Source organism: Bos javanicus, chromosome 28, assembly GCF_032452875.1.
Source record: "Bos javanicus breed banteng chromosome 28, ARS-OSU_banteng_1.0, whole genome shotgun sequence".
Taxonomy (NCBI): domain Eukaryota; kingdom Metazoa; phylum Chordata; class Mammalia; order Artiodactyla; family Bovidae; genus Bos; species Bos javanicus.
The window spans coordinates 44770181-44789216 of record NC_083895.1 but is presented as its reverse complement, the minus strand read 5'-3'; the positions used below and the strand labels follow the sequence as shown (position 1 = coordinate 44789216).

At 50.0% G+C, this 19036-nt stretch overlaps 1 protein-coding gene across 1 annotated transcript in view; it reads left to right on the top strand.

Moving 5' to 3' along the window:
• VSTM4 (V-set and transmembrane domain containing 4) overlaps nucleotides 1–2243 on the top strand; it is an 87398-nt gene extending 85155 nt beyond the window's left edge. Inside the window, exon 8 of the mRNA XM_061405655.1 lies at nucleotides 861–2243. Within this exon, the coding sequence (XP_061261639.1) occupies nucleotides 861–986 (126 nt within the window). The 3' untranslated portion in view covers nucleotides 987–2243. The remainder of the gene's footprint in view (nucleotides 1–860) is intronic.
• Nucleotides 2244–19036: the final 16793 nt, after the last annotated feature.

Sequence of the window (19036 nt, the reverse complement as noted above, 5' to 3'; positions counted from 1 at the left end):
AATTCACATGCTAGTGTTTATAATTTATATTATTCTACAATATTACTCACTTTATCTTGAATTTCAAGGTTTTTGCATTTCCCATTCCATTCATTAGCAGCAGCAGCAGCAGCATTCCATTCATTTATGCTTTTTCCCTTCCTATCTTGATTAAGTTTTTGTTTATTTCATTGGTGTTTTTTCAGCATAAACTTTTGGCTATTTTTATTTATTCTATGGTTTTCCTATCTTCTGACTTATGTGTCTAGTGTTAATTTTTTTTTGGTTCTTCCTTCTGCTTTTGTTTATTTTTTTTTCTAACTTCTTAAATTGGATGTTTGATCCATTTCATCCATATTGTTTAATATAAATATTTAACGTTATGACTTTTCTCCAAGTACTACATTTTTAGGTTCTGGCATGTAATATTTTCTTTGCCATTATTTTCATCATATGCTGAAATTTTAGTTTTATATAGATTAAGTCACTTAAAATTTCTAGGTGATAGCATTCTAGTTTTGTTGTTAATTTCTAGGACTTCTTGTTTCTGTCTCTGTTTTATTCTTTCCAGCAGAGACTGTTAGTTACATTATTTTTACTTTGGAATTAAAGTTTATTTTGTGGCCTCATGTTTAATCATTTTTTGTAAGTGTTCTATGACAACTTAAACCATATGGTGTTTAACTGCAGGACATAGTGTTCTATATAAGATGACAAGATGTAGCTTTAGGTTATTTAAGTTTTACATATGCCTTAAAATTTTTTGCCCATTTATTTCCCTTTGAATCCCCAAAGTGCTATGAAAATACATGCCTGATGAATGGATGTGTGATGCTGAGCTCCTGTGGTCGGCTCCAATTGTGTTGTGTTTTGTCTTATAGCCTAAGATCGCGGAGGAGAACTTGACCTATGCTGAGCTGGAGCTGATCAAGCCCCACCGGGCAGCCAAGGGCATCCCCACCAGCACGGTCTACGCGCAGATCCTCTTCGAGGAGAACAAGCTGTAACCCTGCGTCCTATTTAATATCTGCCACTCCAGTTATTTATGAAACTTTGGATACAAAGTCCTTATTTTTGTATTTTCACTCGTGCCTTCTGTGTGGTGGGAGCCTCTTTCCAGTGGCATTTCAGGTGCCCTCAGAGAGGCATGACGCTCCTTTCTGCGAAGAGCAGGGGCCGCGGCCCTTTGGGTAAATCTCCCAGGACAAGATTTTCTGGGTCTGAGCCCTGAAGGGTGAGGACTCTGATTCTGAGACCATTCAAGAGGATTTTCTGCTGAGCCAAACCCCTTTATGTTTTTTTCTTCTTTATCTTTTTTTTTTAATCTGAATTTTAATCTTCTACCCTTCCTGTATCTGTGATATCAAGCTCATAGTATATAGCTAGAGGAAATACCATTATGGGCCCAAGTGTGAGATGGTAAAGATGTACTAATTGGTTTTCAAAGGATCAGATAACATTGCCAGGGCACCCAGAGCAGCATAAAGTGCTTATTGTAAGCAGTCATTCAAGATAGCATCTCTTGTTTTAAGTAGATGCACTGACCCTGCTGACTCAAGGGCAGAGAGACAGACTGTGGGGCAGTCTGAGGTCTAAGCTGACAGTGTACTGTCTGGATACCCCAGTGCCCATGTCCCCACCCATTATTGTCCACAGCCACAGGGCAAGTAGAACATTGTTCATTCTGAAGTGCTTCCAGCCCTTTGGCAGGGGGGCTTATCCCTGGATAGAGACTATTCTCCAAGAAGTTCTCACTTACCCTTTTCCAAAAGGAGCAGGGTGGTGTGCTTTTGAATGCAGAATAGAAGAAGGGGGCCTCTTGGAAGTGTGCCAAGTTTACTATCTCTAATTGAACATCCATTCGTGTACGAGCAAAGTCTTTTGACTGCTTCCCTAATGGTAGGAGAGTAGGAAGTATAAGCCTGGCTGGAAAAACGTGTCCTGGATACCCCCTCACACCCTCCCCCTGTGCTGGCCCATCACAACCTGCCTTGCTGACTCAACTTTGCGTGTTAATTCGAATGGACTTGAGTGGGAAAGATGCAGGGATGCCTGGCAAATAGGTCTATGAGAAAGTTGCTCTGTGGACCTACATGACATCCATGACCTCACCGTTCTGGATCAGGCCAAGCTATCAGCTGTGTTGTTAAGGACACTTGATGTGTGTGAGTGCACTCTGGGTGGGTTTTTACTGCACACTACAGAAATTGTTTGGCTTTGTAATGGACCATGTATATATGTTAAATTATATATTTTAAACACAATCTGAATGTGAGTTGTGCCCCTCTGTACAGCCATGTGAACTTGGTCGAGGTTCTTATCCCCTTTAGTCTCAGACTCTATTTATACAAAGGTGAGTTAACCTCTCATAGAATTCTTATAATGGGATAATGACTTGGAAGATTCTGGACGCTAGAAATTGCTACACAAGTACACTATATTAACATGCATGCTAAAACCAGTCCATATTTTTAAAATGAAGTGCCTTTACTATTTAAAGCTCTCAGTGTGTTAACTTTAAAAAGTAAATATTTGTCCATGAACTTAGCTCTATGGTAACTTTCCCAAAGACCGTGATGGCTTATGAGTGCCTCTCGTGGTTTCCTGGAAAGGGTCCAAGTCAGGAGCAGGTGATGATTTTCCAGAAGCGAAAACATCCTGACTTTACAAAAAGGAAGTTATTCTCTGCTGCCTGTGCCTGCACCTCATACTCTCCTTCTTGCCAAGTTTCCAAGGTAGTGAGTAAGCTGTGCAATTTTTGAAGAAGATCTCACTAGAACTTTGCAGAAAGAGGACATGGTTTAGAACAGGAGAATATACGGTTAGTACCTCTTTCATATCATTAGTATCCTAGGCATTCTATCATGTTTTATCATGGCAGTCTTCCGTAGGACATAGTTACATGGTGTTGTGAGGAAGGAAAGTGATTTCCTGATTTGCACAAGGAGCTATTAAAATATAGATGGGTGGGGCCCTGGGACTAGCAGGTGGGAGTGGGGAGTGGGGCATCTGAGAGGTGATGGAGAGAGGGCAATGGAGTAGGAGGCCTCTGGGCCTCTGCAGAACTGAATCGAACTTCAATCACCTGCAGACCCACCGTGTTAAATTCAGTGGGAGCTCTGTATCATCACATATGGAAATGAACACATTCCACTAAGAAGAGCCGAGTTTTGAAGGGTCTCTGTAGGTTAAAATCCAACAAATCATTGATATAGATTCAATTCAGACTCTTGCTCCAAAACTCTGGTCATATTTGCATAAATCCACACTGAGGTGTGTGAGTAGGGGATCCACTGACATAGGGTTTAAGAAGAGGCTTCAAGACCAACACCTCCTACTGAACATGCTTCCTAAGAGAATCATGGAAGCTCTTGGCAACGTCTGAGCACAGCCTGCCCCACTGTTACCTGGAAGCAAGCGGTCCAAACTCTGCTCGGAGCTGGGAGCAATGGGTGATTTGTTCCCAGTGCTTCTTAGGGATGATAAATCTTAATGTTATTTTCAGAATAAACTTAAAAGTAAGTCTCCTTATTTGTTTTCTATCAAATACACCACTATGCCTATCTTGTAATTTCTAAAGATAAGGAATACATATCATTCAAATGGAAACTAGGGAACGTTCTTCAGTGTGTTTTTGCTGTAGAGCATCTGTGGGAACAGCTGTAGATAAGCAGTGTTCAACACGGACAGCAGCTTATACATTTAAATGAAGGACGAAGAACCCATCGCTCAGAATGGAATGCAGTGGCTCTTGCAGGCACAGTGCACGGACTCTCAGATTTGGGGGGGATTTGGTTTTGGTCATGCATGGCGGAATCATCACAGGAAGCAAGGATGGGGAAGGGGTATCCCCAAATGAGACTGCCTTGCCAAGTCACAGCCCTGGACGCTGAACTAAAGCAGTTGTGACGGGAAGGCAGGGCTGGGATTTCTTTTAGACCACATTTTCATTAAATCATCATGTCTCTGTTAACTCACAGGGCAGAGAAGAAAAAGCCAAGCCTAACCCTCCCTCTCATAGTCCTTGGTGTGACGATGACACTGGGCACTATGTATTTTTAGTACGTAGTCAACCCACACATGGATGAGCCCAAAGACTCGCTCAGAATGAAAACACTAAGCCAGCTGATGCCTTTAGGGACTGCTCATGGCTTGGTTCATCCCTGTTTCTGACATGCATGACTACAACCCAGGCTGGGCCAAGAATGGGACTCACGCTCCAGGCCACAAAAAACGGGCCAAAGCATGCATGAGGCCTGGTCTGGGCTGATCAGAATTCTTAGGAAAAAGAAAGTATCTTAGAAGGCAGCTAAGCTGGGAGGCCACCTGTCAGAACCACCTACAGCAACATCTGCCAAGGGGTGAAGCCTTGGTGAACAAAAAGATGCTGAGAAGGCAGTAGGGAAGACAGGGTCCTGGAGCACAGACAGAATCCCAGCCTGCAGCCACTAAGATCCCCAGACTCTTCTTTTTCCTTTAGATCTTCTTTTGATTCAATAAACTAGCCCCCTCTCCTACTATCTAACTTCTGGTTTTGCTCAAGCTGGTCAGGTTGCAGTCAAGAGAATTCTAACTAAAATAGTATGCATCAAAGCTGCTTCCCAAACCGGGAAGCAAAAGAATTATGCTGAGGGCACCACCCAAGGAGCCCACTTCCATCATATCCAGCATCCAGAGTTGTAACCATGAGCTTGTGCCACAATCGGCTTCTCACTCAATGGGCCCCTCACAGGCCCCTCACATGGAAAGGGACCGGCTGGCTTCAGGCCTGACGTTCTCCTAAGGGAGGGACTCTTGGGTTTAGAGTAGGGACTCTGGCAATACTGAGCCACTCTGGCAGAAGCCGCTCTGGTAGAGTGAGCACATGTGAGCACCCTGTCACATGGATGTTGGAGGGAGCCTTTTTGTGCTGGCTGGCTCTGAAGTTTAGGCTGGTTTCCACATAGAATATGCTGTCTTCAGTATCCCTGACCCAGCACACCCTGACCCAGTATCCTTGGTCAGGAGTGAGCCTGTTAGAAGATAAGGCAGCCACGTGGTGGGGATGTTGAGGTTCCCCCTCACCCAGCATAACCCCTGCAGCCCGCCCCACACATCAGACAGAAGCTATTCACTAAGTTGGGAAACAAAGAAGAATTTCATGTTTTGGAGGAAGGATCTGCCTCCAGCCTGGATGTGTTAAGCTCTGGGGAATGTCCAGATGGGTTGGATAGACTGGTGTTCCCTAAACTTTAACATGTGCACACATCACCTGGGTCCTGGTAAACAGCGGCTTGTGTTCAGGAAGCCTGGGAGGGCCCTGGGCATCTGTGTTCCTAACAAGCTCCCAGGGGATGCCCATGCTTCTGGTTCCTGGGACTGTTGGAAAATGCAGATATGGAACCCCGGGGGAGATGATGGGCGTGGCCTCAGAAGATAAGTCACAGCTGAAGCCCTAACAGTGAGCTGACTCCCCCAGGGGAGGCAGTGCAGCCAGGCACCATGGGTGCTCCTCTGCCCGCAGGTCTGGTCCAGAGAGCAGGCGAGGTGCCTGAAGGGTACCAGAGCAGAGCAAACTTTCAGAGGAGTTAGAGAGGAGCCGGAGAAAGCTGGGTCTGGGAGTTTCTGGAAGGAGAATGGGCTCAGCTACTCTGTAGTGGTCAAGGAGAACAGAGGTCAAAGCTCTGCTCATTCTGAGTTAATTGCTCACTTCACATTTTTGTTTTTGGGCTTCCCTGGTGGCTCAGGCAGTAAAGAATCAGCCTGCAACGTGGGAGACATGGGTTCAATCCCTGGGTTGGGAAGATCTCCTGGAGAAGGAAATGGCAACCCATTCCAGTATTCTTGCCTGGGAAATCCCATGGATAGAGGAGCCTGGCAGGCCTCTCTCCATGAAGTCAAAAAGAATCAGACAGGACTGAGTGACTAACACTACACACTTTACATTTTAAAAAAAATTTATTAAAAGATTTATTTTTCTGGGATAAACAATTCCCCGAATGCACAAGCCTAGCAGACTTCGGCACTGAGTGTGTCTGTCCTGCTCAGCCGATCTTCTCCAAAGCCATCAGCGTCACTCCATGGGGTGAAAGATTTGGAGCAGACTCTTAATTAATGCACAGGGTGGGGTTGGAGGGCAGCCACGGCAGGTTTCTGCTCCTTCTGTGGTCATTGATAAAAGATGACTTGGTGCCTGCTTTCTAGTAAACACAGCTCCACTAGCTTCACACTGACTGAGTGTCTGATTGTTAGATGTTAATGTACTACATCCTATAGTTTAAATAGAATTAGAGATGTTTGCAGCTTTGGTTAAATGCACCTTGTTTTTCCACATTAAAGTTTATTACAAATGTCCTCCATCAGCAAACAGGAGAAAAACTCATTAGGAGCTGGTCTGTGTGGGGGCCATGGTTGCTATTGAAGGAGCTGGCATCCTATTTCTGTTTATTAAGGCTTTTTAATTGGTGGGGCGTTGGGTGTGATTGTTCCTTGTTTACAGGTGCGATTAGAATCTCAAAAGTTTATGCAGAAGTTTGTACTGTGTGTCTGAGAGACTGATGCTGTCTTTGGTTTTACTAAAGGGGTCCACAATCCTCTTTTAGAGACTTTGTGCCAGGATCCCAGCTGCCAGATCTCCCAGAGCATCCTGAGGAAGTTGGTCACTTTGCAGCTGGGGAAACTAAGAGACAGGAGGGGCCAGCTAGTTGGTGGGCAGAACCAGTTGGAAAAGAGCTCTTGACTCCCAACCAGGTGGCTTCCATGCAGCCCAATCCAAAGCCCCACACCCATGGGCTCTGGCTTCAGGAAGCCTTCCTGTTTCCACTCTGGCCTGAGGGGCTGGTCTTGGCCTTGCTGAGGATAAGGGCTGCCCAGCCTCGCCTTGCAGGATCTCCCCTGTCCCTGTCCTTCCTCAGTCCCTCCTGTGAATCCCTGGCTCTCGGGGATCCCAGGCTCTAGGAGCCACATGGCTGTGCCTGGCCCAGAGAGTGGCCCACTTGGAGTCATTTACGATGTCTCTCTCTGCTTCGCTTCCCACCCTCCTACCTCTTCCGGATTCCACTTCCGGTTCTTCAGGGAGTCTCCTTCACTAAGCATCCCTTCTTGTTTCGTAGCTTCAGCTGTTCCCTCAGTCTCCAGAGCGATACATGCATCTCAGGCTGGGTGGGCCAGCCCTGAGACATCTCTCCTGCTGCTTCCCCCCCACTCCACCCTCCCCGTCAGGAGTCTCTGCTTCCTGCACTGCCCCTCTGGTCTCAGCCTCTGCCCCCTGTCTTCAGCCCCATCCCTGCCCTCAACTCTGCTTCAGGCCTTTGGGGGTCGTGGCTGAGCGTGGGTTCCATCGTTCTCTGCACTGCGTGACAGGGGTGTCCTTTCCCTGATATATCCAGTTGCACAGCCTAGGCCATCCCGTAATCACCTCTCTGCTCCACTTCAGGGGTGGCTTTCTCCAAGTTGCCATCTTCTCTCTGTACATGCACACCTGTGTCTCTGACTACTCTCGAGCTGCAGCCTAAGGACTCTGCATCCACATCTCCAACTGGACCCCTCTCCTGACTCCATGTCTACCCATCAGCTGCCCCCTCGAACATCCCTCATACCTCTCAGAAGCCACTGTCCCATCCTGACCAGTCATGGATGCCCCAACCCACCATTCTGTCCAGCAGTTGAGATAATTTATTATCAGAAATTGGGATGATAAAACGAATGCCCAAGGGCTAGCATGCATACATGCTAAGTCACGTCTGACTCTTTGCAACCCCACGGACTGTAGCTTGCCAGGATCCTTCGTCCATGAAATTTCCTAGGCAAGAATACTGAGTGTCTGAGTGGCTTGTCATTCCCTCCAGGGGATCTTTCCAACCCAGAAATCAAACCCACGTTTCCTGCACTGCAGGCAGATTCTTTACCCTTGAGCCATCGGGGCAGCCCCCAAGAGCTGGCAGAGAGAGAGCAAAAAAGACACTCTGCAAGAAGTATCCTCAAGTCTGTAATTCTGGAATTCTTCCCCACTTTCATCTCTGATGAAGGGGGCTTGGAGCCCGGTTACTTTTGTCTCTGACTTTTCTCTTGATTTTGACAGTTTGGGAATTTATGCACATTCCTTGTCCACATGGGTTTGGATATATGAATAGAGAGACCTTTGCTTGGTCTCTGGGTGGCTGGACTTCCCTGGTGGCTCAGACTGTAAAGCATCTGCCTACAATGCGCGAGACCCAAGTTCAATCCCTGGGTCGGGAGGATCTCCTGGAGAAGGAAATGGCAATCCACTCCAGTATTCTTGCCTGGAAAATCCCATGGACGGAGGAGCCTGGTAGGGCTACAGTCCATGGGGTCGCAGAGTCGGACATGACTGACTTCACTTTCATTTCACTTTCAGCACTGACAGCATATGACTGGCAAGAAGGGATGTCATGAGGGATTCATCCAGGGTTTGGGACTTTCTGAGTTAACAGACGTGGCGGGTAGGGGGAGGTGGTGACAGTCTCCTTTCCCCTTCCCTGGCCACACCCAAGCTTCTCCCTGCTCTGAGGGCAACCCTGCAAGCCCTGCTACCAGCGCCACCTGGTGGCCATCTCTGAGAACTTCTGGGCCCACTGCCTCTGCTTACGCGTCTTCCCAGGGACCTCCCGGCCCCTCTCCTTCCCTCTCCTCCACATGCTCACACATGGCCCAAATCTCTCCCTTCCTCTCCTTTTTATCTTCTCTGTTTCTCTCCCTGCCCCTTCATTCCATTTACAAGAGATCATTTGCATGGTGTGCCACAAGGAGGCTGTATGAACCGAGCAAGTCCATCCAAGCCATCTCTCTGGCTTGGGTGCCAGAGTCAGGGTCAGACCCTCCAGATGAGTTCCGTGTCTGGCGTTCTGTCTCCTCACACGGTTTGCTTTCCTTTGCTGGCGTCCTGGCTTTTCTCACTCCGTGGTGTCATTACAGGATTTAGAGTCAGAAGGTCGGATCCAAAGCCCGAGTCTGCTTTTTAATTGCTGTGTGTCTTTGAGAAACCCTCTGAGCTCTCTGACCTTCAGTATCTGGACAATAGCCAGCGGTAACAGGATTTAAAGAGTCATCTGTGTGGCTTCTCTGTGTGCAGTGAGTTCTCTGGGAAACAGGGCAGGGCTGGCCTCGCCACCACCACCCCTCAGTGTGGGCCTTGGAGGGGCAGGCCGGTGTGGAGGGTACGGAGAAGGGACTGCCCCCCAGGGAGGAGCCGCCCCAGAGGCCCAGGACTGGGAGTGCTCAGGCTGGGAGGCCCGGCCCCCAGGACTGGCTCCCCCATCAGCTTGCTCTCAGCTTATTTGGGAATAAAAACATCTGCTAGTATTTATCTGACCCATATGAACACTAGACCTGGTGCAGAGAAAGCTTTCCAGAACCTTCCCTGAGCCCTGCAATCAATCTCCATCTCCCGGTTGTGCTTCCTCAGACTGCACTCCCTTCTAAGCAAAGCAATTAAGTAGCGCACTCAGGGCAGATCCCTGTCTGTGTTGTCGCCACGCTGCCCGGCAGCCTGTCGCAGAGCCTGGTACCCACCTGCCTCTCATTACTTAAAGGGAAACAAACAGTGAAGGGCTGGCAAGGTGTTTTGAAAACAAAAATGAAAAAACCAGCAAACATCAAACACAGCTCATGTGGAAAGGATTTTTTTTTCCTATAGATTCTGTTCCTCCCTGGAGGCGTCCAAATCCTGTGCCTCAAACCACATCACCCAGAGCTTCCACAACTCAGCAAAAAGGCACTGCTGTATTTATCCCATTGGCAGCCCCCTCTCTAGTTTCCATCAAGGAACAGCTTGAAATAACACACTCGTCTGGGGCCGGGGGAAGGAGTGGTGACAAGGCCCACGGGCCGGCCACTCTGGCTGTGGTCTGGCCCAGCCTGGGGAGGAAGGAGGCTTGACAGGGATACTGGGATATCTACCGCCTCAGGGACCTGCAGGGGTGCCTCTTCTGTAGGACAAGAAAGAGCCAGGATATTTTCCCAGAGAAGTTCTGGGACCAGGATCAACCCGTCTCAGAACCCGCAGCAGCATCTGAAACCCCCTCCATCGGAGGACCACAGCTGAGGCCTTGGCCTGGGGGAAATGTCCCCGACTTCCTGGGAAGACAACTGGCCTCCAAGTCAGGCTACTGTATCTAGAGGCTTCAACAATAGTTTACTTCCTCAGGTGAAATCCCAACTCTGGAGCAAGGTGGTGAGAGTAGCTTATGTTTGTAAATTGCTTCCACTTCCCAAAGGGTGTGTCTGGTGTATTGTATTTCTCCCCCCAAACTCAACACAAACGCCTTTTAGTATTCTCTTCGAGGAAGGCCCAGGGGCTGGTCTAATTCCCAGCCACTCTAGACCTTTCCTGCCACTTAACAGAAGCCGGGGTGTCTCCTGCTGCCTCCCCACACCCAGTGGCCCTTCACCCTTCTGTCCCTTGTCCCCGTTAAATCGCCTCTCATAACCCCAGTGACGCCACGTCACTGCCTGCCCTGCCGTGTGTCACATCCAGCCTGGCTCAGATCTCCTCTGAGTAAATCAGTGGGATTCTGCAGCTCACAAAAATCTTGCAACAGAGAGAAACAGAACTGTTACTGAATCTAAATAAGGCAAATGTCTAACGGATCAGAGTCATCACCCCACTTATCAGAAGTTTTGCTTTCTGCAGCTTCAGTTATCTGTGGTCAGAGTGGTCCAAAAATATTAAGTGGAAAATTCCAGAAGCAAGCATTTTGTAAGTTTTCAACTGAATGCCGTCCCGAGCGGGAACAGTGTGATGAAATCCCGTACTGTCCTGTGCTTCCCACCGGGCGTGTGAGTCACCCTTTTGTCCAGAGCACGCCTGTTGGTCACCCAGTAGCCACTCTGGTTATCAGATGAACACTTGCAGGATCTGTCCCATGGAATTCGTGTTCAAGTCACGCTTGTTTTACTTACTCATGGTCTCAGAGCACCAAAGTTGTGATGCTGGCGATTGAGACAGTCCAGGATATTGGGACTGGCTTACTTCACTCATCATGAAGTCCTAAATTTTCATTCATGTCGTAGCATACATCAGAATATTTTTCCTTTTTGAGGCTGAATAGTAGTTTGTTGCGTGTATAGATCAGTTTGTTCGCTCACTCATCCATCAATGGACACTTGGATTATCTCCACCTTTGGACTACTGTGAATGATGATGCTATGAATTTGATATAAAAGCACAGACGATGCTTTCAAAGGATGCATTTTTTTAAGAGCTGTTCACCATTGCCCAGGACATGGTCTTATACGGTGTTGACTTATTGCTATTTATCGCCTTCCTGGAGAAGTAGGTCCCTGGTACTGAGAGGAAGATGCCTTTGGAAGTCAAGGTTCTGTTTGAGGAACATGGAAAAATTGTGATATATTAAATCAACAATGCGGATATAATTTAGTACTAAGCTAGATATCTAATTTGTAGTTAAGAACATTCTATTTATTTACCTTAACAATTGTGGAAGGGGGTGAAGTGTCTTGAGTGAGAATTGGAGAAAAATTGCAAATTTTTAAAAAATAGTGGAATGTTCTAGTAGTCAGGGTTTCAGAGTATAGTTTGATATCTGTAATGGTTCTACTTAGGTAAACCACGTGACCGATGAGGACAGACAGACTCAGGGGGCTCGAGAAGGTCTCAGGCCAGTGGCGTGCTCACCACAGGCCAGCTCCCGCAGAGTCTCTATCCTAGAAACCTCTGGTCTAAATCCATTTATCCAGCTAATCCAGCTGGGGCCACTCTTGTTTCTGTTCCTTGGGAGGAGCTCTAAATGCATGAACACCGATAGGCTGGGGGAGCAGCAGGACGTTATAGAAAGAGCCGGAATTGTCTGAGCCATTGTGGGTGAAGTGTAGAGGGTTAGACACTGGGTGACATTCTTAAAATTCTTGAGTCTTGGGACTTCCCTAGCAGGCCAATGGATAAGACTTTGCCTTCCAATGCAGGGTGTGTGGGTTCAATCCCTGGTCAGGGAGCTAAGATTCCACATGCACTGAGCTCCGAAAACCAAAGCATAAAACAGAAACAATACGGTAACAAATTCAGTAAAGACTTCTTAAATATTTTAAACATTTACTTGGCTGCACAGGATCTTAGTTGCAGCATCTGGAATCTAGCTCCTTGACCAGGGGCTGAACCCAGGCTCCCTTGCATTGGGAGGGAAGATTCTTAGCCACTGGACCACCAGGGAAGTCCCTCGGTGAAGAGTTTAAAGTAAATGGTCTACATTAAAAAAAAAAAATCTCGAGTCTTGAAGCATTTTCCAGCCACTTTCTTGCTGTTTCATTACTTAACTTCTCAGTTTCAGTTTTCTCATCTATGACATGGAGCTGTTTCCGCCCTGGGATGGTTACGGGGCTTAAAGAAGCCACGGTAGGGAAGGGCTAGCAGCCTCCCAGGGTGCCCGCTGTGCCCAGTAAACGAGGGACACTGCTAACCTCCCGCCCGGCCCACCGCCCTGCCCCTGCACTCCAGACAGCCTCAGGTCTTCCCCTGTGATGTTCTGACACTAAAGGCATTCTTTAGGCCCTTTTGTCAGGATGAGACGAAATCACACAGAAAGCATCTGTGGAGAGACTGGTACACGGAAGGTGCTGAGTCGACAGGGACGGCTCCCCGGGAGCTGGTGGTGATGCTGGGAGACGGAGGCTTTCCTCTGCTTCCTCGCGCTCCGTGCGTCTTAGCAGCTACCCTGGGCTTCTGGCGGGGGCTGCGGGTGGGAGTCCCCCAGCGGCCTCTGCTGAAGCGATACTAATTGTGCCAGGGAGAACGGCTCACTAGAGTGGAAAATAGTCCTCATATATCTAGCTGAAGACGATAATGACCTTTTAAATAACAGAAGCAATTTTATTTCAATACCTCAATTACTCTGAACTCTCAAATGTCAAAGTGCTCGGCACTTTCAAAATAGCTTAATATAGACATTTATAGCACTTAGACACAGCTAGTTTCTTATCTAACCTAATTATGTGTTGTACAGGAAATGGCCAAGCTCACCATCTCTATTATTTTTTACAGTGATCCCTGAGCACGGCCCTGGGCTCAGCCTAGAGTCTTGCAACTGGAATTTCTCCCTGGCCAAGGGAGAAATTGCGCTGTTCCGGGAGGAGGTAGGACTGGGTTTCTGCCAAGGGGCCTGATCTCAGCCAAGTGGGGAGAGGAGGTTTGATGTGGGCTTCCCAGTTGGTTAGTAGGCATAGCCATGTGCCTGGACTCAGGGGATAGCTTCCATGAATGTGAGATCCGCAGGCCACTGGGACTGGAAAGAATGGCCGGAAGTGGGTCACTGGGAGCTAGGGTAGGCCCTCTGTCTTTTGGGCAAAGGCAGGAGGTACCTTCCCAGGATGTGGGTGGTGTGAGCCAGCGTCCTCTGGCCCAGACCTGGCCAGACTGGTACCTTCTCTTGCCACTTTTCAGAAGGCTGTTGCCTTCTCCACTCTGGAGAGCCCCAAAGCCCCCGGCCACCCTGAGTGACAAGCTCTTAAGCTCCTCCCTTCATTTCTACTCTGACTCTGTCCCTGGTACTCTCCATCACTGCTCCAAATCACGGCCACCTCCCTGCTGTGTCTCTGAGCAGAACACTTCTGCACCTGTTCATCCCCGTGCTGGAATGTTCCCCCCCGCAGACACCCAGTGCTCCCTCCCCTGCTGCTTCAGCTCTCAGATGCCATCTCGTTGGGAAGTCCCTCTTGGCCACCACGTCTCACGTTTCTCCTCCTGTGCTTCCTTGCCCCTTCCTCGTTTGTCTTGTTTTTCCTTGTCTGTTTTTTCTTTCTTCTTAGAGAGGTACCTTATTGAATTGGTATTTTTCTTACATAACTATTGCTTGTGTCTCAAAGTAGAATGCAAGCTCCTTGCAGGCTGGGGCTTTTAGGAGTCACTGCTCCATCTTAGCACTTTGACACACGGTGATTGATCCATGACCAGTGGGCAGTGAATGAGTAGCCGGGTGGAAGGCCGGGGAGCGGGCCAGTGCCAGGTAGGAAGGTCCAGGGAGGGCAGCTCCTGGCTCTCGGCTCTGAGGCCAGCCTCACCACTTTCCAGTGATGCCAGGAGCTTGGCTTAGAGAGTGCATCCATTGTACGTGATGTGCTTTATTGCAACTATTTTCAATTGAAGTGCAGTTGATTCACAGTTGTGTTATGTACTGCTGTACGTTAACCCTCTGCCAGGACTGGGTGTAACTGGTGACATCTTACGGATCTGGAAACTGAGGCTCAGGAAGTTGTGCAAGGCTCCTAGAGCCCCTCAGCTGGGCTTGGACAGAGCGGGGATGTGGGCCACAATCTGTCTTCCTTCAAAGCCACGTCTCGACCACAGTTCAGTGTTCCCAGATGATGGCAGCTGCGGTGAGGCTACCATTCTGGGGAAGGTCCAGCTGTGTGTAGCTGTTGCCCAGGCCTCCTGCGTCTGCCCAGCCCCTGCTCCTATGCCGGTGGCCAGTGGGCAGCCCCTGCTCCCATCACATCGCCCACTCATTCTCTTTGCCTCTCTCACTCCCTTTTAGCCTCTGTTTTCCCATCTCCAACCCTCACTCTGTTGGTTCTCTGCCAACTGTCTGCTGGCACCCAGGCCGAGGCAGCCTCAGCATAACACAGTAGCTGGCTCTCTGGCCCGAGCCTCGCTCCTGTCTTCCCATTTGCAGTGATGCTCAATGCTCCATTTATTATGTCCTTGGCAAGACAGTGAGAGAAAATGTTTGTAGAACTTTAAAGGGCTCCTTTCCATTCATCATTCGTTCACTTATCCATTCACTCATTCATTCCCACCTTTATGGAGCACCCATGTAGCACCAGCGCTCCTGATGCCCTGAGAAGTATGAAAAAGTGAAAAAGTGAACTGTTAGTCACTTAGTCATGTCTGATTCTTTGCGACCCCATGGACTGTAGACCATCAGAGTCCCCTGTACATGGAATTCTCCAGGCAAGAATATTGCAGTGGGTAGCCATTCCCTTCTCCAGGGGATCTTCCCAACCCAGGGATCAAACCCAGGTTTCCAGCATTGCAGGCAGATTCTTTATCATCTGAGCTACCAAGGAAGCCCCGCTCTGGGCAGTATAGAGATAAAGAAATAGGACATTATCTCCAACCTTGAGGAACTCACAGATGCTTAGATGATTGGCTGGAAAATGGGGAATTTCAACACAGAGTGTTGGGCTGGGAAAGAGGCAGTGTGGAGTGAAAGGAACCAAGGGGGCATCCCACTACGAGGCAGGCTGGTGCTTTGGGGTCCCTGCTCCCCTGCAGCAGGCCCTGGGCTCTGCATTAGCCATCAGAGGAGGCGATCAGGGACCCCTGTCTTGGTGAGGGGACGGCCCAGGGGGAGGCAGACGGCAAATACAAAAGTGCCTCCCTTTTCCCAGATGACCTGACTGAGGAAGGCAGGCGCACAGCAGAGAGACAGCCACAGTTCCTCCTGGAAGGACAGGGAGGGGCAGGGCAGGCCTTGTTCCAGAGCCAAGGAGTGGAGGCTGAAGACAGCCGAAGGGCTCAGTGAGGTTCCCTGACAAGGCTCTCCTGCAGCAGGGGGGCAGGGTGTAGAGCTAGACTCATCCCCACAGAGGCCACCTCAGCTGGGACAGGGCACTCAAACTGAGCTCCCCAAGCCTCAGCTTCACAGACGGTGAGACGTGAGCATCACATGCAGGCAGGGTCTGGATCCTTTACGCTTCAGCTCCCAGGTCTCTGCAGGATGTCCCTCGCTCCCCTGCCCCATGCCCCCTGGCGTCCTATCTCACAGGACAGCGCTCCTTCACAGCCTTCCTCACCAGCCACGATCTTCTCGTTTTCCCTTTGTCTTCCTCCCTGAGTGGACTGTAAGCTCCCTGAGGGTAAGGACCTCATCTGTCTCGTTCATCACTGTATCCTGGCCCTAAGGAGAGCAGGAGCTTGATAAATACTATGAATAATTATTGAATGGGGCTTCCCAGGTGGCGCTAGTGGTAAAGAACCCACCTGCCAACGCAGGAGACGTAAGAGAAGTGGGTTTGATTCCTGGTTTGGGAAGATCCCCTGGAGAAGACAATGGCAACCCTCTCCAATATCCTTGCCTGGAGAATCTATCCCATGGACAGAGGAGCCTGGTGGGCTACAGTCCATGCGGTCGCCATGAGTCGAACATGACAAGCGGCTGAGCACGAATGCACGCGTGAGTGAATTGGAGGGTGCCTGGCAGAGGGTGTCACCCTCCGCGGAACGCTTAGGGACTTTAAGGCGCTGGGCTCAGTGGGACAGTGTGGGTGCTCTTTCGCCTCGCATGTAGCAAGATGGAATGCCCGTACATTTCCCAAGCCATGCCCCCCGCCAAGGTGCTGGCCCAGTGGTCGTAAATTAAAACAGGCTCTGGGCCATTCTAATGCCGTGAGTGCTGAAAACAGCCTGCAGAAGCAAAGCAGCGGGCAGAGGAGGGGTCTGCTGCAGACTGGAAACGCTAAACCAGCCTCTTCCAGGCGCTTAATTCAAAATAACGATTAGCACTTCATGGCCCAAACCGAAGCTACCTACAGGTTCTACCGGCCCCCCAAACAACCAGTTTGTAACTGTGTTGCGGTCTCAAGGCCTCGAAGATTACCGTGTGGAGACTGAGGGGCTGGGCGCCCCCTCCCCTAGGCTGGTGGGAGTTCACTGTTGGGTCTGCTGAGGACTAAATGGGCCGGGTACGTGACGGGCCAGCCCCCTGGTCACTACAGGCTTCTGAAGAGCTGAGGCTTCTCATGCCAGTGAAGGTGCTGCGCCCTCTGTACCATGGACGACAAGGTGCCCCGGCTTCTCCAGCCTGTGGGTCACGAGGAGTGGGAGTGCCCTGCTTTCAGGGGCTGTGTTCCTCACTGCACAGGAGCCTGTCATCCACTTGGGACCCCTTGTGTTATTTTAGGAAGTTGCCTGGAAGGTGTTGCATGCCCCTGAGGTCTGATCCCTGAGGACTCTCCGTGCTCCAGCTTCCCTGTGAGTTTCGCCTCTAGCCCCTTGAGGGCACCCCTTCCACTGGCCCTGCGGCCTAAGCCTCTGCACTTGATCTCAGCCTCCCTGAGCGCCATTCTTGGGGCGTGGCCCGCTTCCCTGTCATTGCCGAGTGCTGTGTCTCTAATGATGCTCTCCTGATACATGGTGGGAAATGGTCTTGGACAAGGGGTGTGTCTCTCTCCACCAGTTTGTGGGGCAGAGACCGCAGCCAGGGAAACAATGTTCCCTGAAGTTTCAGAGATTTGGAGGAAGGAGACAATTGGGAGAATCCTTCTATTTACTAAAAAGCCATGAAGGTGCTGCAGGCAGCAGCCCATAAGATGGCGAATGCATGTGCGCACGCCCACACTCACTCATAAACACAACCCATCCCACCTGGGCATGTGCTATACACCCAGGGACTTACTAAAGCAAAACTGATTTTGGTTTAAGAGATTTGATTTCATGCTAAACAAATTTCATCAGGATTTTCATATGAAGGGTTTGTTCCTCCCCAAATGTGCCCTGCTTGGCTGCATGTTAATGTGGTCAAATCCAATCTCCGAGTTCTCTGCAGGCCCTGGAACTGGGTTCTCAGGGCTCGGCTCCTGGCTGCTGGCTGAGACTGGGGGAGGCGGTTGCTGTCACTGGTGGCTTCCAAGGCCCTGGGCTGCCCCTAGAGCTCAGGGAACACAGCAGTGGAAGCAGAGGGCCAGCAAGGGGCGAGAGGCTCTGTCAGCAGGAGTGAGAGCCGGGGAGATGCAGAGGCCCTGCAAGCTTGGTTGTGGCACGAAGAGCCCCATGTGGGCCCTCCATGTGCTTCCACTGCTGAACGTCAGTCTGCTCAGAAGAAGCGATTCACCCACCACATACTGAGGACCCGCGGGGTGCATCGGGCCCTTGGGCAGGGTGCTGTTCTTTGTGGCCTCCAAGGGATCCGGGGAGCAGGTTGCCCAGACTTAGCAAATACAAATACAAGCTGTCCAGTTAATACTTTTTTCTTGTAAGTATTTATGTCCATGTGAGCCTATACCTGTCCAGATGGCCAGACAGCTGCGTCCAGAGCCCCCCTGGGGCCCCAGGAGGCAGAACCATCTTCCTGAGGGTGGACCCAGGGGCAGCCCCTGGTCTGGTGTTTTCGCAGCCCCACCAGAGAATCCTCCTTTCCTCTGTGCAACTAGAGGAATGTCTGTTGCGCTGGCTCCTCTTTCCCACCTCTCAGAGGAGGTGGAGCCTTACTATGAGGGATGGGTGGGAGAGCAGTCTTTTTCTGCTGGTAACAGAGCTGAGATTTTCCCGGGGCAGGAGCAGGGGCTGCTGCCTTGCTGGTGGAGGTGGGCTGGGTGCTGGTCTCTCAGTGATTAAGAACTTGTCATGGGAGGAGCTTGGCTGGGTGAGAGCTGAGCATGACTGCTGTCTCAGGCTGACCTGGTGAATGTGGGTAGAATGTGGGGGTCCCTGACCCCAGACGCCCCTCACAAGCTACCAATTCCGACACTGCAGGGTGAGCAGCAACAGGCAAATACCTCCAGAGTTACCCTGTCTCTGTCTATTTCAGAATGTCTCCCCGTGGTGACTCTAGACTCCCACATCAGCATCATCCAAGAGATTAAAAAACCAACAGACAGACTGTGGCTTCTACTCTAGCTGAGACCCAGAGCCTGCGAGTCAGACTTGCATTCCAGGATACTCCTGCAGCAATGCCGTCCCCGTGGGAGCGCGTGGGCTCCTGATGCACCTTTGGGTGTGAGATTGACCTGCTTCCTGCCGTGTTTGTGCCTCTTTCCAGCCTGGGCAGAGGGCTTCCTGGCCAGGGGTGCAATGGCTCTCTACCAGGACCCTGGCATAAGGCCTGGCTCAACAAGAGAAGACACCAGTGAGTGAGTGATCAAGTGATGCACTGAAAGATGACATCGTGTCAAGGACGAGAGGTCTGTCATCTGCTTCATTCCACCATCAGATAAACAGATGTGGTTTCACTCTCAGGACCAGTCATCATGTAGACACTGGAGTCTCATATTCCAGATACAGGAACTGAGGGAACTGAGGCCGAAGTCGGCAGGTGGTGGGGACCCTGGGAATGGGGCTCGTGCTCCCTGGTCCCTGGGCGCTTCTTTCATCTGTGATCATCACTGGGTG